This window comes from Scheffersomyces coipomensis, assembly GCF_036884675.1.
Source record: "Scheffersomyces coipomensis strain NRRL Y-17651 chromosome Unknown DFJ63scaffold_3, whole genome shotgun sequence".
In the NCBI taxonomy this organism is placed as follows: Eukaryota; Fungi; Ascomycota; class Pichiomycetes; order Serinales; family Debaryomycetaceae; genus Scheffersomyces; species Scheffersomyces coipomensis.
In genome coordinates this window covers 311,059-335,874 of record NW_027042894.1, presented here as the reverse complement: position 1 = coordinate 335,874, position 24,816 = coordinate 311,059, and the positions used below count along the sequence as shown (strand labels likewise).

General features: G+C 31.7%; 10 protein-coding genes across 10 annotated transcripts; 3 read left to right on the top strand and 7 right to left on the bottom strand. All coding sequences in view use genetic code 12, as the record gives it.

Annotated features, from left to right (window-relative positions):
• Nucleotides 1-108: 108 nt before the first annotated feature.
• ARG81 (Arg81p) lies at nucleotides 109-3,000 on the bottom strand (the record flags this gene model as incomplete). Its single annotated transcript, XM_064905952.1, has 1 exon — nucleotides 109-3,000. One exon carries the CDS (start codon nucleotides 2,998-3,000, stop codon nucleotides 109-111), a length of 2,892 nt encoding a protein of 963 aa, XP_064762348.1.
• Nucleotides 3,001-3,264: 264 nt separating this feature from the next.
• LYS142 (Lys142p) lies at nucleotides 3,265-5,331 on the bottom strand (the record flags this gene model as incomplete). Its single annotated transcript, XM_064908057.1, has 1 exon — nucleotides 3,265-5,331. One exon carries the CDS (start codon nucleotides 5,329-5,331, stop codon nucleotides 3,265-3,267), a length of 2,067 nt encoding a protein of 688 aa, XP_064762347.1.
• A 740-nt stretch (nucleotides 5,332-6,071) lies between these two features.
• Nucleotides 6,072-8,045, top strand: DAK2 (dihydroxyacetone kinase). The gene has a single exon (XM_064906912.1). The coding sequence runs from the start codon at nucleotides 6,094-6,096 to the stop codon at nucleotides 7,870-7,872; it is 1,779 nt and encodes a 592-aa protein (XP_064762346.1). The 5' UTR covers nucleotides 6,072-6,093; the 3' UTR covers nucleotides 7,873-8,045.
• On the bottom strand, nucleotides 8,046-10,078 carry LYS143 (Lys143p). The gene has a single exon (XM_064906911.1). It carries the CDS (start codon nucleotides 10,037-10,039, stop codon nucleotides 8,105-8,107), a length of 1,935 nt encoding a protein of 644 aa, XP_064762345.1. The 5' UTR covers nucleotides 10,040-10,078; the 3' UTR covers nucleotides 8,046-8,104.
• A 3,186-nt stretch (nucleotides 10,079-13,264) lies between these two features.
• On the bottom strand, nucleotides 13,265-15,697 carry CTA8 (stress-responsive transcription factor; the record flags this gene model as incomplete). Its single annotated transcript, XM_064905951.1, has 1 exon — nucleotides 13,265-15,697. One exon carries the CDS (start codon nucleotides 15,695-15,697, stop codon nucleotides 13,265-13,267), a length of 2,433 nt encoding a protein of 810 aa, XP_064762344.1.
• Nucleotides 15,698-16,025: 328 nt separating this feature from the next.
• DFJ63DRAFT_101126 (alternative oxidase) lies at nucleotides 16,026-17,538 on the bottom strand. Its single transcript, XM_064903141.1, has one exon. The coding sequence runs from the start codon at nucleotides 17,422-17,424 to the stop codon at nucleotides 16,354-16,356; it is 1,071 nt and encodes a 356-aa protein (XP_064762343.1). The 5' UTR covers nucleotides 17,425-17,538; the 3' UTR covers nucleotides 16,026-16,353.
• A 1,581-nt stretch (nucleotides 17,539-19,119) lies between these two features.
• On the top strand, nucleotides 19,120-20,480 carry SSU81 (osmosensor). The gene has a single exon (XM_064903138.1). It carries the CDS (start codon nucleotides 19,336-19,338, stop codon nucleotides 20,284-20,286), a length of 951 nt encoding a protein of 316 aa, XP_064762342.1. The 5' UTR covers nucleotides 19,120-19,335; the 3' UTR covers nucleotides 20,287-20,480.
• Nucleotides 20,481-20,557: 77 nt separating this feature from the next.
• On the bottom strand, nucleotides 20,558-21,547 carry DFJ63DRAFT_312338 (Aldo/keto reductase; the record flags this gene model as incomplete). The annotated part of the gene is made up of 2 exons (XM_064905950.1): nucleotides 20,558-21,470; nucleotides 21,531-21,547. 2 exons carry the CDS (start codon nucleotides 21,545-21,547, stop codon nucleotides 20,558-20,560), a joined length of 930 nt encoding a protein of 309 aa, XP_064762341.1.
• A 194-nt stretch (nucleotides 21,548-21,741) lies between these two features.
• DFJ63DRAFT_101121 (Aldo/keto reductase) lies at nucleotides 21,742-23,450 on the bottom strand. The gene is made up of 2 exons (XM_064903140.1): nucleotides 23,074-23,450; nucleotides 21,742-23,003 (listed from the first exon to the last, which is right to left on the bottom strand). Exons 1-2 carry the CDS (start codon nucleotides 23,088-23,090, stop codon nucleotides 22,091-22,093), a joined length of 930 nt encoding a protein of 309 aa, XP_064762340.1. The 5' UTR covers nucleotides 23,091-23,450; the 3' UTR covers nucleotides 21,742-22,090.
• Nucleotides 23,451-23,811: 361 nt separating this feature from the next.
• On the top strand, nucleotides 23,812-24,813 carry DFJ63DRAFT_286697 (uncharacterized protein; the record flags this gene model as incomplete). The annotated part of the gene is made up of 1 exon (XM_064904993.1): nucleotides 23,812-24,813. One exon carries the CDS (start codon nucleotides 23,812-23,814, stop codon nucleotides 24,811-24,813), a length of 1,002 nt encoding a protein of 333 aa, XP_064762339.1.
• Nucleotides 24,814-24,816: the final 3 nt, after the last annotated feature.

Genomic DNA, 24,816 nt, shown 5'->3' with positions numbered 1-24,816 from the left:
ACAATAGTACAATGCTATTTACATGTAGAGCAAGGGAATGTAAACCAGAATGGCTTATTCCACCAAAACAAATAAACAGACAAATAAGTAAATAAACAAATACTTAGTCTAATTCAACATAAGGTTCATTTCCCAATCTTGAATAACACTAACCCAATCATCTCTAGCTTCGTTCATTCTCTTCCGACGCCAGACTTCTAACATAATTTGACGAGCTCCCCAATAACTTCCCAAGTATTGAGCAATATCAGCCCCCCACTTTTTAAATCCCATTTGTAAATTAAGTGATACAGCCTCACATCCGGCAATAAATCCTTGCCAGAAAAGTGGAATTATAGCTGCTTCATCTCTTGCAATCAATGTTTGAATCGAATTAAGATGATTCAAGGTCTTGGCTACTTTGGTTTGTAACTTATGAGTAGATACTCCTCGAATTAATCGATAGAAATAAATCATTAAAGCATGATAAAATGATAAAATATGATGATAAGTAGCTTCATGCATTGGTGAATAGAATTTCTTCCTAGCGTCACTTTCAGCTTCAAGATCAACATTGTGTAATCCATCATCTTGTAAATCTTCATCTTCATTGATGGAACCTTCCAAACTTCTCACCACTTCAGAGGTATGTTGACCTTCGTATAATTGCCAATCAAGATTCCAATTCAATAATTTCTTATTCAATGCAGTCACATCAGCATCAAAACTCTTAGGTAAGGTCGAAGCATCCTTATAATATATCTTATTACGAAGTAATGTAACAGTTTCACTGAAGAGTATAATCAACGAGTTGGGTAAACCATATAACGCATCGGTTGCAAAATTCTCATCATTCTTTTTTGTATTAATCAACTTTTTATTAACAAAAGATGGTGAAGTATTCTTAGCTGGACTTGGGGAATTAACACTTCCACTTCCATTAGTACCAATATTATTGATAGTACTATTAACAATAAAATCAATTCTACCCTTTTTCATCTCTTCAGATTTATTAGCAAATTTATCCCCATTAACATCATACCCTCGGCCAGCCGTGGATTCAAAATCATCTTTAATACTTTCTCCATCTAAACAAGTTGAATCTTGAATTAATTTCAACGACAGGAAAATTCGATGTAAAATACGTGCTTTAGATGATAATTTCTTCTTATTAATCATCTTGGTAGCTATAACTTTCCCACACCAATTAATATAAAAACTAGTATCTTGCATTGTCCCCCATACTAAATCCACACTAATCATAGTCATCACTGCGCATAATACATCTTTATATTTCTCATTGGAAAGACAATGTTCAATACTAGCTTGAGTATCAGATTTCGAATTTAACAACTGTTTAACAAACAAACTGGCTTGATTTCTTAATCTAATACCTAAATTCAAATAATATTTCATCGAATCAGAATTCTTAGGAAATTTAGATTGTAAGTTGAATGCAGAAACGGCCAATAATGCATTAAGTAATGCATTCTTAGCGGTTGATGTTTGTCCTAGAGCCAGAAGCTCTCCAATTGCCATCACCGCTCTTGGGAAATAAATTGTTTTCCAAGGATTTTCAGTCAAGGGGATAACTGTCATTAAATCTGCCACTTGGGTGATATAATAGTTTAACAAATAACGTGTCAATGGTTGTACTTGTAAAGCTGTAGTGGGTAAGCCTGCTTTTGGTGAAGATGATGAAGTTGTAGGAATGGATAAGTCGATGTCAATAGGTTGAGTATGACTCTGGACTATCGACATTATTGAAGTTGGCATTTGTACTGAATTCGATTGATCTCCATCTACCAAGTCTGTAGTTTCGTCATCATTTTGTAATTTGGATGAGGCATGTAAATGAATCTCAAGACCTTCATTTAATTGATATGGATTATTATAGTAGTAATTATTATAGTTTGAGTAGTATAAATGTTGATTATCTGGATCTATAGTGGTTTCAGTTTCATTTAACAAGTTTGACATCGCCATATTAGTAGTATCATGACTTAAATTACTTGCATTACCTGCAGAACTAGCATGATTATTATTATTATGATTATTACTATTGGATGTGCCTAATGAGTTACTGAGATTTCTATGGAAGACTAAATTTAAAAAGTCATTTTGATTAGTATTAAAGCTATTATTGTTTAAATTGAAGTTCTGTTGAGGTGAAGATGATGCGTTGGTATTTATATGGGATGATGATTTATCGTTATTATTTGGAAAATTCATGAAATCAAGATATTGAGTATCACCATTCAAAGCAGCGGCTGTTAACAAAGCTGCATCTCGTAATTCATTCGATAACCACAATTGATCATGGGGTGCACTATCATTACTACCAGATAATGGAATTGTTGGTGTAGTAGCATAACTTCTCTTACTACTATAGTGTGAACTTGGTGTGTCGTATGTGCTATTGATAACACTACTTCTATCAGGAGAAGCAGCCTCAATAACCTTTTGTTTCTTCTTAGGTGCTTCATGATTTACTGATGTTGAAGCAATTGCTCTCTTTGGTGTCTGTGAACCCCTAAACACTCCGAACGGTCCTAATAATTTTGTTTTACCTTCAGTTCTAACTAAATTATCAGTTCCGGAATTATTCAAAATCCCTAAATCCTTATCCATTTCTTCATAAGTTTCATAAGGTTTACAATTCTTCTTTTCATCCCATACAACAAATTCAACGTTTCTTCTTTGAAAGAATTCAGTAGAATCAGCACCACCTTCCGCATTACTACTATCTTTATCCTTAAATACCACTTGAGAATGGACAGAGTTTCCGCTTTTATTTGGTTTGAATTCAATTGGTAATGACCACCGCAACTTGATATCATACCCTGAACATATGTATCCTGCTTTAATACATTTCATGCAATGTGGTTTCTGTAAATCACACCGTATTTTTCTAGATCGACAAGTAAAGCATCCAGTAAACGTTTTGGATCGTTTTCGATACACATATTTTTCATTCCCTGCATCTTCAGCTTGAGTAACGGGTTCTTTTATGGAACTCATTTTACTATCAACAACCTTAATGATTGATAATGATATTTCTCTATTAGTTAATTATAGGTTTTCTGGGGAAGTAAAGTGATAATGATAATAAAAAAATATGATTGTTTTGTTAAACCTCATCGAAAATGGCATGGTGCACCGATGGCTTATGTAAGCCTCCCGTCTTCAAATGCCGCGCAAGAATTATAGACTTTACAAAGTATGTTAATATATAACTAATAATAATACATCATAATAAGGTAAAAGATTTAAGAATAGAAGTGTCTAATAAGCAACAACATCTTCAAGGTTTTCATCAGTACTTTCATTATACTGTTCACCTCTGTCTATAGCATTCCAAGATTTTTTAATCATCTTTAGCGCCACAACCGCACTACCTGAGCCTAATTCAGCAGAGGTTGTAAAGAATTTGAGTAAAAGATTTCTTTGATCTTCATCAATACAATTCAATCCCGCTACTGACATAGGCCATTGAATCATCAGTAATGAATATTTTAAAATTTGGTCTGAGAAGTTTTCACAATCTTCAATGAATCCAATTAATGAAAGCAATTTATTATTCAAATCTTGGATATGTGGAGCATCAAATGGATTCTTTAATAAAGTAGTGAATATAGTTAATATACCAGCTAATGCATATGACTTTTGGGAAATGTCCATCCAACTGATGGCCATGTCCTTACCATCTGTATGGATAATATCTATTAAATCAGGTAAATTACCATTAAGGGTATCATCCACTCTAATATTATCTGCCAGACTTACAAATCTGATATTATACTCATTATAGAAACCAGCTAGTAATCGAAGATAATCAGACGAATCGCTAGCGATGAAATCTTTCCCTAGAATTCTTCTTTGATTTAATATCTTTAGCAAATCTCGGAATAAATATGCCATTTCATTTCTGTAACCAAACATGATATTGAATCCATTATCTTGGAAGATCCCAAATTCTCTTAGTACTGATAACTCATATGGATTATTAAAGTTAATAACCAAGTCAAGTTCTTCATCGGATTTTAAAGTACCACCCAAATGAGAACTTGTTCCTGCTAAGATTTCAAAATCAGCAAACCATAATTTACACAAGATTAATGTCTTTGATGATCTGATTTTACCACTAGTGGCTTTTAAAATAATGTCTTTTGCTCCTTTTAAATGGGGTCTCCAACTTTGCTTTGTAGTAGCTGCATTGGAAGATGTTAATAATAAAACTGTAACTAAAATACGTTCAATGTTTGATACTAAATCATCTTTGACCTTTTTGTCTCTATTCCTACTTAAGGCTGGACCTAAAAATTTCAAACATGTGGACAAGTACGATCCATTGGCTTCTAAATCTTTGGGTGATTTAGTCCTTCTGTATACTGTTATAGCACCTTGTGCCAACACAGCAGCTAATATATAAGGTTCTTTTGAAGCAAAGCTAAGAATAACATCTCGAATAGGATTAAAATAAAACCCCTGTTGTACATCATACGCACCAAATGGAAGTATTTGTTGGGCAAATTCATTATAGAATTCAGCTAAGTAAGTTCTTTCATCTAAAGTTTTCACTTGGATCTTTTCCAAAGGTATATGTCTTGGAAGTTCATCATCTGTAGCCATTGGAGGACTAATCTCAGGAGATAAACCATTGAGAGGTTTTCGAAAGATATGACTGAAATCATCAACAATAGAATTATTAGTATCCTCAAACTTAGATCCAAACATCATATCATTAACGATTTCATTTAAATCTGATGCCAACAAATTTAAATCCTCATCATTATACATTATAAATGAATTCGTTGGACTTAAGAATGGTTGATTACCAGCCGAATCAAATGAATTGGTGCTCTGGAATGGAGTTGGGAGTAAATCAGTAGATGAATTAGATGTGTTGATAGATGGTGGTTGTGAGAGTTCAATTGGATTTGATGGTTTCACAATTGCCAGTGTAGAAGTAGTCGAACCTATTGATGGTGATTGAGATAATTCATTGCTATTTTTCTCCTTTTTGACCTTTCCAGCTTTAGCAAGAGCTCGTATCTTACCCTTTCTCTTATGAAAATCAGCTGGACCTTGATAAACTTGAATAGTTAAAGGTTTCGGAGGAATTGGAGCAGGGGGTTCACCAGAATGAATCTCCAAATATCGTTTAGATACTCTTAAAACTTTCTCTCCAGCCTTAGGATAGGAACATGATTTCTGTAAACGTGAACATTGCATACAGAATGGTTTGCTTTCGTCACATTTGATCTTTCTTCGTTTACACTCCCTACATCCTCCTCGACTATAATCTCGCTTGGAATCTTTATTTTTATCATTCATAATATCCTCTTCCATCGCTAACTAATGTGCCATTCATCCAATTTACTAATGCAATTGAAATTATAGTGGTAAATGATACTTAATTCTTATCTGTAATCGGCTACATTTACAGAAGCGGGAAAAAATTACGACGACCTTAATTTCCAATTTAAGAGGTCGTGCATTTTGACCACATTTCCGGACTTGTTAACAGCCCGAAGTATGAAGTATAGACTTAACAGAGGAGAGATACATTTTGCAACACTGTATATTAGATCAAGTAGATAAGATGATAAAGATTCACGGTGCATTTATAATTTACTGTTCAATTATTAGCTATTTAGAAGTATTACGATTACTTTAAATTCTTGAACAATAACTGTAACAAAATATCGAAAGGTGTGAACAGTGTGTACCTTTCAACACATATTTTGGTAATACAATTATCTATAACCGTGTATGGGTTATATTTAAAGTTCAAAGTAACGTTCCGTTTATCCCTAGTTTGTAACCTTTATAGCAATAATCTTAATCTCACATACAATTTTTAACAATGCCCGCTAATTACTACTGAAAAAAACAAAATTGTAACTTAACGGAACTCCCGCTAAAAACTTAGGGACCAAAAAGTTAAAGTTAGTGGAACCATTTCATTATGCACACCACTATTTTCCTATTTATATCCCACTAAATTTATTTTTTAGAAATTTATTTTAACGAGGTCTTCTTTTACCCCATATTTGAAACTAAACAATATCATATCATATCATATCATATCATATCATATCATATCATATCATGACATTGACCAAGCATTGGAACTATAACGAAGGCGAAGACCTTGTCTTGTCCAATCTCAAGGGATTGGTTCATGTTAACCCTTCCGTCAGATTAATCCCATCTCAAAAAGTGGTATTCAATCCGCACTCCGACACCAGTAAGAAGATTGCTATCATTAGTGGTGGTGGGGCTGGTCATGAACCATTACATGCTGGATTTGTAGGGGATAATTTGTTAGATGCTGCCGTCAGTGGTACTATCTTTGCCTCCCCATCAACCAAACAAATTATGGCTGCTTTGAAGGTAAAGGCTGATAAGGATACTGGTGTTATTATCGTGGTGAAAAATTATACTGGGGATATTATTAATTTTGGTTTAGTATCAGAAAAAGCTAAAACAGAAGGTTATAATGTTGAAATGGTAATTGTCAGTGATGATGTTGCCGTTGGATGTGAACAAAATAAAATGGTAGGTAGAAGAGGTATTGCGGGTACTGCTTTAGTTCATAAAGTGATAGGAGCTGCTGTTAATGATAGTGTAAAGGCATACTCTGTACAAGATATCAGACAATTAGGAGAAAATGTTAATGCTAACTTGGTAACAATTGCTGCATCATTAGATCGTACATCTGTTCCTGGTAAAAATGAAGAAATTGAATATACCAAAAGCAATGAAGCTGAATTAGGTTTGGGTATTCATAATGAACCAGGAACTAGAATCAGTCCAATTCCAAACATCGATGATTTAGTCAATCGTTTATTCAAGTTACTTGTTTCTCCTGAAGATAAAGATCGTCATTATGTCGATTTTGATTTGCAAAATGACGACTATATCTTATTGATTAACAATATTGGTGGTACTTCTACATTAGAATTGAATGCTATTGTTGAGCATGTTTTATCCAACTTACCATTTAAAAAGGCACCAAAAAGAGTCCTAGCCAGTGATTTTGTTACCTCTATCAGTTCTCCAGGTTTCTCCATTACTTTGTTGAACTTGACTAAAATGAACTACGAAACAGAACAAATCTTATCTTACATTGATGCTCCTACTAATGCACCAGGTTGGAAACCAAAATCTTATGATGAACAATTATGGGGAAGAAGTGAAGAATTCAAGTATTTCGAATCAGAAAAACTTCAAGAAGTCGTTAGACCTACTAATGTTAATTTGAAGATTGATCATAAATCATTCGAAAAAGCTTTAAGAGGCTCATTGAACAATTTATTATCACAAGTATCTAAAATTGACCATTATGACGCTATTGTTGGAGATGGTGATTGCGGAGATACTTTAAAAGCTGGTGCTACTGCTATCTTAAATCATATCAATAAGGATAATTCATGTTTACAAGATGTCTTAGATGCATTATGGGTTATCACTGAATTGGTTGAAGATAATATGGGTGGTACATCAGGTGGTTTATATTCGATTTTCTTAACTGCATTAACTCAAAATCTTCAGAAGGAAAATGAACTTACAGTTAAGACATTTGCTGATGCAAGTCGTAAGGCAATGTATGAAGGTTTATTTAAATATACCAAGGCCAGAGTTGGAGGTAGAACCTTAGTGGACGTGTTACAACCTTTCATTGATGAATTGTATGATACACAAGATTTAAAGTCGGCTCTTGCAAAGGGTAAACAAGGTTGTGAAGATACACTTAAATTAAGCCATGCCAAATTTGGTAGAGCAAGTTATGTTAATGAAGATATGTTTAAATTAGAAGGTGGTATTCCAGACCCAGGAGCTGTCGGATTATTAGCCATTCTTCAAGGATTTATAGAAAATCTTTAGTTTTTATTAAGTAAAAATACAGAGATGTTTCTAAACTAAAAAAAAAAAGTTAAAAAAGGTGAAAAAAAGAAAATGTCAAAAAAGAGATTTTGCAATTTAAAAAAAATATAGCTATATATAGTTGTACAAATAATGTTAATAATATTACAATGGATTAATCCATTTTTAGTTTTTGTTTCGTTTTGTTTAAAAACTTTTTTTTATTTCCTTTTTATAATACCAGGCAGAGATTCTAGTAGGAAACTAAATCTAATCCTTTATCATCTTCTGATTCTGATTCTGTTGAATTCTTTTCACGACGTTTCCAAATTGATGTTATTCTTTTGAGGGCAAAACTTGCTCCACCAGATCCAATTTGGGCACTCATTCTGAAGAATTTCATAAGGATGAATTTTGAATCTTCTGTAATACAATTTTGACCTGCCACAAGCATTGGCCATTGAATCATCATCATTGCACATTTGAATTTTTGCTGTGGAACTTCGGCTGAAGAATTTTGTAAAAATGATACAAATGATATAATTTTATTAGTTAAGATTTGAACTTGAGGTGAATTATAATTTTCTTTGAAACATTCAATTAAGATAGTAATCATTGATGCATAGACATAAGCTTGATGACAAGTATCCATCCAACTAATTATGACTTTTTCATTATTTATACTAAGAATATCGATTAAGGGACCAGCTGGGACTATATTATCTTTAAAATCTGCTTCGACTAATATCCCCTTATGATTCAAGAATTCAATTTCTGATTGACGATAAAATTGCGAGAATAATTTCATATAATCAAAGGAATCTTGAGGGTTGAAGTTCTTCTTATCTTCTTTTCTAATTTTATTTTTAATCTTAATTAATTCTCGTAAATGATCAATACAATCGTTATGATAACCTCCAAAGATATTGAATCCATTATCTAAGATGATTCCTAATTCTTTTAAGACTGATACTTCATACTCATCTCCCGATGAAAGTAATGAATCGATTTCTTCAGTATATGTTAAAGTTCCACCTTTTGTTGAACTTATTCCTGCTAAGATTTCTAAAGTGACAAACCATGACTTACAAAAGATTAAAATCTTTGAATTTTGAATCTTTTTAGTAGAAGTTTTCATTAAAATATCTTTGGCCCCTTTTAAATGAGGTCTCCAATCTTGTTTTGTATTTGAAGCATTAGCAGCTGTTAATAATAAAACTGTCAACAAAACTGCTTCGATATTAGATGTCAATTCATCATTATTCTTTTCATCATTTATGATTAAAGCTGGTCCTAATAATTTAAGACATTTTGATAAATAATTACAATAAGCCTCTTCATCTTCAGCAAGTTTATTCTTCTGAAATGATAATTTAGCTCCTTGTGCCAAGACAGCAGCTAATAAAAATGATTCATTAGATGCACTTTTCAATATAATATCTCTTGCCGGATTGAAATATGCTTTACTAGTTTCATCATATGATGAGAATGGTAGTATTATATTTGCGAAATCATTATAGAATTCTTCAAGATATAATTTTTCATGAGATTTTCTGAGTTTGATATATTCAAAGGGAATATTCCTAGGTATACTTCCTGGAAGTGCTCTTGGAAATAATGGAGACGTAGCAGTCGATGAAGTGGATCTATCAGTATCAGTTGTATTCATGACTGTTGAATCATAGATATTTTTATTCTCAAAATTCAATTCAAACATGATATTATTAACAATATTATTCAAATCACTAGCAATTAAATTCAAATCACCTTGATCAAGGTATTGTAATATATCTTCTGATGTTTGAGGTTGACTAACCGTCGCTGATAGTTGTGGCTGTGAAGTAGGGTGTATTTGAGTTATGGTAGAACTGGATGGTGCAGATGCTTGTTGCGTAATCGCAGTAGATGATTGTAAGGGCACTAGTGATGGTCTATGAAAAGGAGCTAATGGAGCTGTATAATGATGATTGTTATACCCTTGAATTTTTTCATTTAATAAATTTGATATCGATGAATATCTAGGCATCAATGAAGGCAATGTATATGATGATGGAGGTGGAGGTGGAGGGTATGTATGTTGCTGTGTGGATAAAGAAGGTATTGATGGAGAAATGTGTGGCTGTTGTGATTGTTGCTGTTGTTGATATTGATAATGAGGATATTGAGATGGTACAGGTACTCCTACCATGGGAGGTGGAGGGGGGATTGTTAGTACATGATGTGGTGGTGGAGGAGGAGGATGATGATGATGAAGTAGGCTGTGGTGTTGATTTTGTTGTTGTTGTTGTTGTTGGTTAAGATTGGCAGTTGTAATTGGATTTAAATATTGGCTTTGTTCGGGGTTTAACTTTATTCTTTTATGAGGAGAATCTTCAGGAGTTGATTCTTTGGTTGTACTTATAATATGAGTATCATTTGGTGATTCTGTAGATGAACTTTTTGAATCCATATCTTGTTTATGATCGTCATGAGATGAATTTGATGACAGTGCCAGTATAGCCTGTTGTTTCTTTTTTGATATTCTTAATATTCTTTCTCCAGATCCAGGATAAGTACAACTCTTTCTTAATCGTACACATTGCCAACATTGAGGTTTCCCTTCATCACATTTAATTTTTCTTCTTTTACATTCTCGACAGCCTCCTTTACTATAAACTCGTTTTTGTTTAGGTACTCTTAGACCTAGATCCAACACACCCGAACTCATAATTTATGGCAAGATATAAGGAAATCTATCGAACTAATATATGTTACTAATGTTAATGATGGCTTCAGACCAATCGAAGTTGGGTAGAAATATGATTAAATATGGATTGAAATCGCAATTCTGGAGATATTATTTGTAATCGGTAAATCGGTGATTGACTGATATGACGTAGTTAAATCGATTAATTGAATCTATTTGTGAATGCTGCAACCCTTGATTTAGTTGATGATATGGGTCACTACAGCGGGTAATTGGGTGGTGGGGGCAAGAATGGAGAAAGAGTGATGTTATGATGTGGTGGTCGTAAATAAAAGAATTAAGCGATATTTGGTACAGAGAGAGAAAAATTTAAACAAATATAACGGTGGGACAGACAGACAAAAAACAAAATTGTAAATGGAATGAAAACCAAAAAAGACTGAACTGAAATAAACTTTAAACAAAAAAAAAACGACAAAAATAAAGCGACAAAAAAAAATAAAAAAAAAAAAAAAATAAAAAAAAAACGAGACATAAAAAAAAAAGACAATAAAGTAGTTCATTACAGTGATGAGAAATAGAAAGATTCTTTTCATTTAGGTTTTTTTAGCGGGAAAAAAAAAAAGAATGATAACGAATCAAGACACTAAAGCTAAAATAGATTGTAGTGACAAAATTGGGCGGCGATCGTTGAAAGTATTAATATATAGATAGTGAAGGAGCTATCATTAGTTGAAAGAATAAGATATATCTTGTGTGTGATATGGCTATATACAAACACATGTCTCGTTAAACATACATCCTTCAAAAGCCTTATTTTGCCGTATATAGCCCTTTGTGTTTGGTTGCAGTTTTATTGTAATTATGGGTTATTATACATTAGTTAGTTCGTGGGTCTTGTCACTAATCATTAACAAATCAAAATTTGCGTCGCAAGAAATTCCCATTTTCCACTATCGTGAAATTTTATTTTTTCTTAATCTCTTTTTTTTGTCATTTTTTAATTCTAATTTTTTTTTTTGGCTGATTTGCGCAGGATTACTGACACGCAAAAATATGAACTAACTAGGAAAAAATTAGTGGATTTACTGAACAAGGAACAGCGGGGATGAGGTTATTGTTTGTTGGGGAAGTTGACGATTTAGGAATAAAAATTACGAACGTTTTCTATCACTAAAATTTTACATTTACCACTACAACAATTGATTTAGTTTCAATATGTTGTAGTATATGTAGTTCATAATATCAATACCTATATACGTAACTAGCCCTGTTTCATAATGTATTGACGCACGTATAGCACAATTGGTTAGCATTTAATTCAGTGGATGATTTACCCACTCCCCTATTTTAACTATTTTACAGAAATTGAAAAATTTTTCATGTTCTTAACCAAAACAAGGCTAATTTTCATACTGATAGTAGAATTTTTTTTTTTTTTCTGGAGCTCTTCTTCTTTACGTAATTAACAGCGCGGGAACATACACAATAAAAATTAATTACTGAACAACAAATTGTGAAAAACTTTTCAAATGATTTTTATAAATTTTAGTCTCATGAATAAAGCTTATTCCTGGGGAACAACTGTAATCCATAGATAAGAATTTTCATGACTTAGACGACTTTGAGTTGGTGAAACACTTTTCTTTTACCCCTAAACTCTATTAGAAATATTCATGACTTGAACTCCGAAAGCTTGTTCTGAAATTTCAAAACTTTAAATATGAGAAACTGTGGATTTTAGTGACAAAAACTCAAGTTAATTTTCATTATCGTAATGGTTATCATATTCAATTATTCAATAAATGCCTTGCCATTTAGTTAATCCTAACTTGACCGCACATACGTACGAAAGCACTTGCGTGCCACTAAGCGCATATCACATCAAAAAGACAATGAGATAATCTATTTCATAAATCGATATCAGAATCATTACACAAATGCATTATGAAGAAAGGTTCTTTATCTATTACGGCGAAATGAAAATAAGACAGAAAAAAAATTAAAATTAAAAAAAAAAAAAAATAATTAAAAATGAAATGGAAAAACCGACATTTTTTGAAATCAATTTTTTTCCAGTAAATTTTTCCCTCGCCGTTTACGTCATGATTTTTAGTGGACTTCTGTTTTTGGTTTTGGTTCAATCTCGCTAAAACCTCAGTAAAAAAAAACGGATATTGTTTAACAGGCAATTGTAAAAGTATAATAGCGATTAATACCGAAGTAGCGTCGTATGCATTTTATAATTACACTTGTCAATCACGCGAACTAGTAGACAACTACTGGAAGACATACATGAGCAATCGTTTTGTACTTTTGATTGACAATTTCAACACATTCAATGTAATCTGACTAAATAAACTAACTTTAACTAAATATATGTAGTACGATAATTCTTATAGTGAAGCGCGATCTTTTTCTTAACGTTAATTTTTGAACCTTTTATTTTTTTTTTTTTTTTTTTTTTTTTTTGGTTTGCAGTGCTTTTATTTTTTGGTTTGCGCGGGAAATGACCAAAAAAATCTTTTGATGTGCAAAATATTATTAAGCTTTAGAGTTAACATAAAAAATTATCACAAATGAATCAATCGCCATTTGATTATCTGGGGTATGATGTCTGACTCACCGAAATCTAATAACTTTATCAAAATATTTTTAAATATTCTACAAATTACATATCTCTTCAATTACTAGATTATATATTATGAAGATATATATATACATGTATTAACCTTTTCTATTCACCTTCCTTTTTTGATTAGATCTTAAATTATTATTATTATTATTACTATTATTAGTGTCGTAAACTTCTTCAAGTGATCTTTTAGAACCTCTGTAATTATTATTATTATTACTAATTTGATGATATGAATCGTGATTATCCTCCGTAAGATCGATATTAACCACACTATTAGGTGTAATTACATCTCCTTCAGATGAAGGATTGATTGGCTGAGTACTATTTAAAAATTCATTCACATCAAATTCATCAGTATTTCCACCGATATGATTGGAATTAATAATCTCTCCATCAAAATCATCACTTATTTTATGGTTATTAGATCCACCTTTATTATTATTGTTATTGATAAGATCATCTTCATCATCTTCAATGATCAGAGATTGACGACGTTGTTCATCCTGTTGTTGCTGTTGTAATTGTTGTTGTTGTTGAGCCAACTTTTGGATCCAGTCCTGAACTTGTTGGATGGATTGTCCTTGTTTATATATATTCTGTTCTAAACCGGTGATAATATCAGTTGAATTAGGAACAGGTTCATCAATTCTCATATATGCATTAGTATTTGTACCCGCTAAATATGGAGCAGGACTATTTACATTTGAATTCAATTCGGGAAAGTAATTTCGAGGTGAGGACACCAAGTTATTGTTAGATGAATTACCACTAGATGATGGAGGTACCGGTTCTTGATTTATAATTTGTTGATAGATCCTATTAGCATTATCAACACTTTCATTACTTGGTCTATTATTATTAATTGATCCATAATTTCCTGGTCTATTGTTATTACTGGTAGGTGTATTACCAATTGATCTCATTATTTCTTCAATGGAACCGGTTGATGACTCAGCCACGCTGGTTCTATTGGCTGGATTGATTGAACTATTATGACGAGTGGAGGTTGTTGAAGAAGATGAGGATTTTGGAGATTGTTTAAACGGTTTTTGAGTTAACATTAATGGTTGCTTTTTGAATGGTTGTCCTGCAGAAGACTGAGCCTGAGCGTAAACATTATTAGCATCATTATATAAATCATTAACTGATTTGTCAACTGCATTATTGTTATTTCCAACATTTGAATTAAGATTATTAAATGGTACATCATTAACTTCCAAGATTTTCCCTGCTCCACTATTATTTCCATACATTACTGATAAGAAATTTAAAATCTTATCTAAAGTTTGAGCTTGAGTACTATGTCTTTCTCTAGCCATGAAATTTTCATTCCATAAAGTTTTATTATCTTTTCTTATTCTTCTTAAATCTTCACTTATAGCTAATTGATTCATTTTAATTTGATCTAATTCATTAATTAATATTTGGAAATTGATTTGATTGATAGTGTTGGTAGTTGAATTGTTTAATACATTAAGATTATTTGCTCCATTTTCATCATTACTTTGATTTGTAGTTGGTTTATTCCTTACAATCTTATCCAATAATTCTTCTTGACCCCGTATGAAATTTGGATTTTCAAATTGTAAAATCTCATCATCTGATCCCACATTATCATTATTATTCCCGATGGATCCATTAGATAAGGTTCCACTATTAATATCTTGAACTTTATGCCATCCATACATGTTTAATTGTCTTACGAAGGAGGCGAAATTATTATGTTTGAAGTATTTTGGCAACACGTTCCTCATGAATTCTTCTCGATGATATACTTGGAATGTTTGACCATTATCATTCCATCTTATATATTTTTTATTATTAGGATCATTTACCATAGACCATAATTTAGTAACGAATAAAGGTCTAGTCTTGGGACCTGTTGGTTCTTTTTTCAGTCTCTTTGATGAAGCTGTATTTGTATTTGCTGTTAATAGATTTTGAGTAGATTGCCCCTGAGATGCCTGTGATTGTTGATGTTGATGTTGTTGGTCTTGCTGTTGTGGATTATTCTGTTCATTGTTGACAATTGGTAAAGTGAGTGGTTGGATTGATAATCCATTAGGTATGACACTTTCTGATAATGGTGATAAAGGAGGTAAATAAGGTTTCATATTTGAACTTAAAGCTAATTGATTATTACCATGACTTATGAAATCATTTATAGGAGCTAATAAACTATTATCATATGACCCACTTCCATTACTTTCCAATTCATCTATTCTGTTATTATGTTTGTCATTAATAACTTTATTATCAACCTCATCAAATACTTCATATAATTGATGTTGCGGTAAAATCGGAGTATTGACATAAGTATTATTAAGATTGGGAGTTGGCATATCAAAGGGGTCTGACTTAGGGTCTCGATTTATGATCTGATCAACTTCATCATTATGATGATTATTTGAATTCTTATCATTAGCATTGAAATAATTTGATTTTTCAGGATGATCATCGGTATGAAAGTCATCTTCATTAAACAATTCAATTATTGGATCATCATCATGGGAAGACGCCATTGTAGGTTGGTATATACTGTTGTTCTAATAAGCCATATACGATCCACCCTTGATAGATTGATGTATCAAATGAATGGGGGTAGAGATACGTTTGGTTGTAAATATTGTTATGCGATTATCAGTATTTATGGAGTTTAAAGTCTGAAGTTTTTGTATTTGTATTTTGTTCTGGTATATAAAAATTTCTTTTTTCCTCACTTAAGTAAGCTGCCACAAAATAATTAGTGTGTGTGAAGAATATATACAGTCTGTTTAGCAATGTTATGAAAGTTAGGGTATAAATCAGGGAATTAAAGTACAATTGAATTGTATATATAATATGTCAAAGTAGTATGTGAAAAACTTTTCAATGACATTGCACAGTAGTAACTTATAAGTTATAATTAGCGTTAAATAAACGTTAAATTATACTGCTGTCCTTATTCAGAATTTTGAAAAGTTGCTAGAATATTCTATGCTCATTTTGTGTCATATAACGTAACCCGCAGTTATCACAAATGTCGTAATATTGTCCGTCTCTACATCATCACGACATTATCCTGTTTGAGCTACCATTTAAATAAGGAAACATTATGCATATATATAAAATCATAAACAAACATTAAAACTTTACATTTTTATATAAAAAAAATAAACATCATTAATAACTTAAAACCTTATACTGTTAAATCTTCTCTTTCCCATCCTTTACCTCTGGTAACTTTTAATCCATTTTCAGGTTGAGGATCTTTAATATGATCCAATTGTAAAGCAAATGGATTTCTATCAACCTTTTGATTTAAGTTAGCTAAAGTATGATTAACTTCTCTATGTTTAGCTTCATCAGCTCTAATTCTTAAAATTAAATCTTCAAAACTTGATTGTTCGGTTAATTCAGGCCAATATTGAACTGCAATAGTAGGGATTTTCATATTTTTAAACTTTAATAATTTTTCTGGTTGACTTAATTCATGTAATAAATGACTATAAGTACTAACAGCTTCTTCTTCTAAATAACCCACAAATCTATGACAATATCTTGGATTAACTAAATAAAATAAAAAGAAAGCATTACAAAATACTCCTTGACCCACATAAATAATTAATCTCGTAAATATTGATGGTTGACCTAATTTTATAAAGGTTAAAAGATGCATTCTTTCATTATAAGCTTCATCTAATAAAGTTTCAATCCAAGCTTTATCTCTTTTTAATAATCTAAGACTATGTAAATGTCTTAAAAATCCTGCCACTGCACCTGGAACACCAGCAATACTTTCTAAAAATATACATCTCGTTAACCATTTTGATTCTGTCATTTCATATCTTGTACCTTTAAATCCATTCAATTCTTGTTCAGGAGTTGCAGGTTTCTTATACCCAGTTACAAAATCAAATGATCCTCTCACCAATTGAATTCCTCTTAATGCTAATCTATCTCCAAAAGTTTTTGGTTCACGATGTTCAAATTGAATTTTTAAACAATCTTCTCCTGAGAAAGTAGGATGAGGGAATAAAGGGTGAGTAATGAATTGTTTATCATCATGTTTTTCAATGTCACTATCTTCCAAAACTTTAGTAGATATATCAAGTATACTACTTCTTTGTTTAACTGATGTGGTGGTAGTTGGTGGGGTTGAAGTTGAATAAAAATTATAATATTGCTGATTAGCGGCTAACAATGACCCTTTGAATCCACAAGTAGTAATCAAGGGTAATTTTGTGGTAATGATTTTAGTTGGTAACATAATTAAGTTATGAATATATATGTAATTGAATTGATTTGATTTTACATAGAAATATACAATTAATATGACAAATATGAAAAGAAGCTAAAGTTTGTATTTATATTTATATTGCAAAAAGTACGATCGACAACAGCCATACGGAAGACTGAAAATTACAATGACAAAAATATAAAAAAATAACTATAACAAATTTAAATAATATTCATAAATATCAGTTCATAACGGAAATCATTGGTTACAGGTATAGTTACTATAATTAAATTCAAACTCCACAATTGTTATCGTATTATAGTAAAAATGATTCAAATGATTCTGATTAATACTACGTAAGGCTAAACGGGTCTTAGAAATGTCTGTGCGGCGGAGATACGTTTTTACTCCGCAACCTGTTGATATTGTCAGTATAATAATTATACCTAAATGGTCATTATAACAATAACCATAACGATACCATTGAATATCCAGGATGGAAAGGGCTGGATACATTCATTCCATTAAGGAAATTATCGGAGTAGATATTAAATGAAATAAAAGATAGGAAGTCATGAAGGACAAACCCCGTACTTATTTTAAAGTTTTTCTTGTTATGAATCGTTTTAAAACGGTTTTTGGAACCCGCATTAATCCGTTTTGACAGTCATCCAAATCTATAGTATAACGGTAATTAATTACCGTAACTAATCAATTATAGTATGTTATACCATATAGACCAATTGAATTGTTGATATTAAGAGCAAATTCATAATACCAATTTATAATAATGTGCCATATGATGATTGTCAATAGAAAGAACACAGAAATTAAATCCAGACTCATCATAACGGAAGAGAATAGTTTATTGAGTTAACCTTATTTAAATTATTAACTTCTATCGCTTGTCAATGGGTACTATATGTAATCAATTTACCTGTACCAATATAACTTCACTAATTAAATTACGTTTAAATTGAATATAATAATACTTTTACCTAAAACTGATCACATGACTGATCACATGACATTTTGCCATGAAATTTTTTCTTTTTTAATTAAAAGTTCTAGAATCATAACTAAAACGCGCTAATTCTTTTCATCCCTTTTCAAAACGCGAATAAGTTTATTTACTATTTACTATCAACTTACCATCACCATACATTTTGACATATTTTCTTAAAAGGGTATTAACTAAACCAACTGAGACGGTAAGTAAGGATGGGATTCTCAATGTTAACAATTGAAACATTTTGAACTATGTTGAATGAGGTTTTCATTAACATGATTGAGATCTTCATCGTAACTCTCAACTACAGCATTGAATCTACGATATATGTCAATTGGTCACAACTGGTGGATCCCAAGTAAACCTCGTCAGACCAACTTGAAAACATCATTCATTCGATGCTACGCCCTGTTTTCTTTATTCCACTTGATTATCAATTTAGTTGACTTTTGCCCAGTGTTTAATTCTCTACCCTCTTCAATGCCTGTCTCCTCTCTTTAATTACCTCCAAATTTTTATTGTGCCATTTTTCACCTCACCGGTAAGTTATCGATTTACAGCCATAATAAAAAAGACCTCATAAAATTATGGTCGTGTCCCGTCGCAAATCATATTTTTGTTTGTTTTCAAAAAAAAAAAAAAATAGAATTTTTATACAGGGTGAAATCAGAACTTTTTTTTTTAAACGAACAGCTGGTATCAACAACTATTTCAACAACATACAACAAGTCAACTTCATCTGTCTATCTGTTGCTTTGATTTGCTGTCTACTCCAGTTCAGTTCTTACTCCTATTCAGTGTGAATATATTCCTATTTCATCCCTCCATTTTCCTCAGACTTTAATCTCATCACACTCATTCACTTATCCCCCTCACTTGATTTACACCAATTTCATCTACAAATCACATACAATACATACATTCATACTAATATGACTATATCGATATCTAATTTCACTAGTGATCCTTTCGCTATAGCCACCATCTCATTCGGTGTGTTGGCTTGGATAGTAAGCATAGCAGGTGCAGGTGCTTCTGATCAAAGTTCGTTTCCTCATTTTGCTTGGTGGGGAATTGTTTATGAAATATTAATTATAATCTTAATATTCTTATTATATTTAAATAATAATATTGAATTATATAAATTCACTTTAGTTGGGCTTGTGGCCGTAGCATTTGTTTATACAACTAACTCCACCAATAATTTAATTTATGATTCTTCAAGTAGTGGGAATTTAGCTTGTGCAGCAGGTAATATTCTTTTATCAATTTTAAATTTAATTTGGATTCTTTATTTTGGAGGTCATCCTGAATCTCCAACTAATCAATTCATTGATTCTTTCAGTTTAAAAAATCATCATCATTCTCATGGACATATTCGTAATTCATCAAATAATCGTCATAATAGTATTGCCATTGATAAATTAGATGTCGATGATGAAGATCATACTCATGATGATGATCAATTCAATCATCAATCTCCTTTCAATAGTAAAACCAATGAAGTAAGACAATCTCAATTAACCAATAATGCCAATGGATCAACTAAACTTGTGTCATCATCTCAATTAAATGGTTTGGAAAATTTCTCATCCTCAGATGTTAATCATCAACGTGATTTAACCAACAATAATAATAATAATGAAAAGAGACAAACTGTATTCAATGATCAAACAAGTCAAACCAATTTAGCTTTAACCTTTAGATATAAAGCTAAAGCATTATATGGTTATGATGCCAATCCAGATGATATTAATGAAATTTCATTTGTTAAAGATGAAATCTTAGAAGTGGATGATATCGATGGTAAATGGTGGCAAGCAAGAAGATCAAATGGTCAAATTGGTATTTGTCCTTCAAATTATGTTAAATTGATAACTTAGGTTTGGTTGGTTGGTTGTTATTGTTATTATATTATTGTTATTGTTCTTTTTAAAACTTTTGTTGTTTTCCTTCCTTCCTTCCTTCCTTGCTTACTTCCTTTCTTTTATATCTTATGTAGTTTTATACCCACACATCCTTTTCCGTACCCTATTACATACTTTCCGGATTATAATATAAATTCATTTTATATTTATGATATTAGTCGAAAACAATAAGAGTTTATAAATTACTATAAAAATCTAAAAAAGTTTATATTTATACTTATGTAATCTAATCATCACTGTGGAAAACAGTAATTGGAGACCAATCTGGATTAATTAATCTCTTAACACCAGAAACTTTATGAATATTGTTAATAGCTTCAAAATCTTCTTCACTCAATTCAATAGTCTTTAAATTATCTTCAATTCTCTTTGGGGTAACCGATTTTGGTAACACAATAGTACCTCTTTGAACAGCCCATGAAATTAAAATAGTAGCAGCACTAACCTTATTCTTCTCAGCAATCTCAACAATAGTAGCATCCTTGAATAATGGTGAATCACTAGATCCTAATGGTGAATAAGCTTCAAGATAAATACCTTTAGATTTAGCAAATTCTAATAATTTGTGTTGTGGTAAGTATGGATGTAATTCAACTTGATTCACAGTTGGGATGATCTTAGTCTTTGGAGAGGCTAACAATTTAGTTAAATTTTCAACTGAAATATTAGAAACACCAACAGATTTGGTATATCCCTTAGCTACTAATTCTTGGACCAATTCATAAGTATGAGTATAATCGGAATCAGCAATGATATCCCTCTTACCACTTGGTAAAGTTGGGAATTTTGGATCATTACCATTTGGATTTAATTCAACAGGCCAATGAATCAAATATAAATCAATATAATCAACTCCTAATTTCTTTAAGGATTCCTTGATAGCAACCTCTGGGTTCTTATGGAATGTACCCCATAATTTGGTAGTAATGAAGATTTCAGATCTTGGAACTCCACTATCTTTGATAGCTTTACCAACTTGTTCTTCGTTACCATAAGCGGCAGCAGTATCAATGTGTCTGTAACCGTTTTTAAGACCAAATAAGACAGCTTCATAAGCTTCATTATCGGTTGATTGCCAAGTACCTAAACCAACAGCTGGGATCTTGACACCATTGTTTAAAGTAACAATCTTAGTAGAACTGGATATAAGTTAGTAATCAAAATCGATTCAATTCAGAAGGTTAATTCTTGATACATACGCTTTAGCAATTGACATAATTATAAGTTATATTAAAGTGAAATTGAGTTAAAAGTTAGATAAGTATCTATCCAATCGAATTCAATAATGAACAACAAGCTAATTACAATGAGTTCCACACCCCAAAGGTGTGGAATTGAGTCTATTTATATATTCCGCTGAATTTTCCACTTTGTGTTTGACAGGTCCTCCCTGTTCCCCCTAACGAAAATCTGGAGCCATAGTTATGGCAGTGAAAAGTTTGGGGGAGCAATGATACAAAATTAGAAACTCTGCGGACAATTTAAAATATCGATCTCCATTAAATTTGCAATTACCTTCAGTGAATTTAATCTAAACAACATTTCATCCAAGGGTCTCTTCATCAGTTCATATTAATGCTATGTGGCTCTCGTAAGTTCAATTGGTATGTTTTATATCTCTTCTTTTGGTTCATATACACCTTACATAGTCTTGAAAGGATTATATAAATTCATTTGCATACACTGTTATACTAGTAAAGAAAAGAAAAGAAAGTATCTAAAAATTAGTATAATCTAAAAATCCTACGTTGATACTTATCTAATCGTCGCTTTCGAAAACGTTAACTGGAGACCAATCTGGATTAATTAATCTCTTAACACCAGAAACTTTATGAATATTGTTAATGGCTTCAAAATCTTCTTCACTTAATTCAATAGTCTTAAAATTATCTTCAATTCTCTTTGGAGTAACCGATTTTGGTAACACGATAGTACCTCTTTGAACAGCCCATGAAATTAAAATAGTAGCAGCGCTTACCTTATTCTTTTCAGCAATCTCAACAATAGTAGTATCTTTGAATAATGGTGAATCACTAGATCCTAATGGTGAATAAGCTTCAAGATAAATACCTTTAGATTTAGCAAATTCTAATAATTTATGTTGTGGCAAGTATGGATGTAATTCAACTTGGTTAACAGTTGGGATGATCTTAGTCTTTGGAGAAGCTAACAATTTAGTTAAATTTTCAAACGAGAGGTTTGAAACACCAACAGATTTGGTATATCCCTTAGCAACTAATTCTTGAACTAATTCATAAGTATGAGCATAATCAGAATCAACAATGATATCTCCTTTTCCACTTGGTAAAGTAGGGAAAATTGGATGATTACCATTTGGATTTAATTCCACAGGCCAATGAATCAAATATAAATCAACGTAATCAACCCCTAATTTCTTTAATGATTCCTTGATGGCAGCTTCGGGGTTCTTATGGGATGTACCCCATACCTTGGTAGTAATGAAGATTTCAGATCTTGGAACTCCACTATCTTTGATAGCTTTACCAACTTGTTCTTCGTTACCATAAGCTGCAGCAGTATCCATGTGTCTGTACCCGTTTTTAAGACCAACTAAAACAGCTTCATAAGCTTCATTATCGGTTGATTGCCAAGTACCTAAACCGACAGCTGGGATCTTGGCACCATTATTTAAAGTAAATATTTTAGTAGAACTATACCTGAGTTAGTAATCTTCACTGAATCAACTTGTACAGTAACTATAAGCAAATTATGGATACATACGCTTTAGCGATTGACATAATTATATTAATATAGAATTGAGTTAATATTTAGTTAGGTATTTTAATGATAAGTAAGTTACAACTTTTGTCGATATTGACTCTATTTATACCCTACTTCATTTGCCACATTTTTGTGGGACCGTTCTTTAATTTCGTTGCCCCACAACTGAAATATAAAGATGTAGTCATAGCATAGTCATAAGTGTTAAAAGTTTGCGGCAGATGGGTACCAAAAATAGAAACAATCAGACTCACTAAGGATAACGGGTAGAAACCACCAGTATGCCACTAAAGCCGTCATTATACTTCATAGAAGAGCCATTATTCAGCTATTTTATTTAGAGGTAATTATTACAGGCTTCATCTTAATAAATTTTACGTAAGGCCCCATCAAATATACTTCGGCTTTATCGACTTCGGGTGAGATTGACGTGAAATAAATGTCAGAAAATGCGTTCCAAATTCAGTCGTTTAACATTAAAGTGTTCACGTCGTATTAAGCAATTTCAAACTATCCCATTGAAGCAGATATTAGTTGTATGTAAAGAGCAACATGGACGTTATTAAATGTTTCCAATACTCTTAGATCTTAAAGAATGTATGGAAATCAAGTATTAAAATATTTAGCGATACTCGACTAGGTAATAGAAAAAAGTTAGCGAAAAATACGTCTTTTTTAATTTTTAATGAAAAATTTCGTTTTCAGTGTAACAACTCTAGTAAATTACAATAAACAGCAATGATTAGGATAATACCGAAGTTATCAAGTAGAAACTTGATTAATGTAACATGTCGTTATTCATCTTCTATACCTTATGGACAAGTCAAACCATTCACTCGTAATGATGCTTCATACTTAGGTGATGCCTTATCTATTGATGGATCAATTGAGACCGTTGCTTTGAAATTTGAAAGACATTCACCACCAAATCATAATCATCAAACTGATGCTAAATCACCAGTAATCATCTTACACGGATTATTTGGTTCCAAAACTAATACTAGAACAGTCTCCAAACAATTGGCTCAACTTTTACATCGTAATGTTTACTGTCTTGATTTACGTAATTTTGGTGAATCTCCTCATATTAATAGATTAGATTATCCTTCATTAGCAGCCGATGTGGAAAGATTCATTGATGAATCTAAATTCGAATCCAAGCCAATCTTAGTGGGTCATTCAATGGGTGCTAAAACTGTTATGGCTGTTGCTTTAAGAAGACCTGATTTAGCAAAAATGGTAGTATCGGTTGATAACGCTCCCGTTGATTTATCAGGTTCTAATGCTTCGAACTTTGGTAAATATGTCAATCAATTGAGATTAGCATTAGAAAAATATCAATATACTAATATTAAAGATGTTGATAGAGAATTAGCTAAAGTTGAATCAAACATAGTGGTAAGACAATTCTTATTGACTAATTTAAATCGTGGAAAAAAGGAAGATATCATAAAATCAAAGATCCCTCTTGATGTTATTGGAAACAGCATAGCAAATGGATCTATCGCTGCTTGGCCATTTGATTCAAATTTAGTTAGATGGTCAAAAGGTCCAACTTTATTCATTAGAGGTTCAAAATCAAAATATGTGCCTGATGATATTTTACCTGATATAGGTAGTTATTTTCCAGATTTTGAAATTAGAGAAATTGAAGCTGGTCATTGGGTTATAAGTGAAAACCCAGAAGAATTTAAAAAAGTTTTAGTTGAATTTATTGAAAGAAAAGAAGATGATATCTAAACT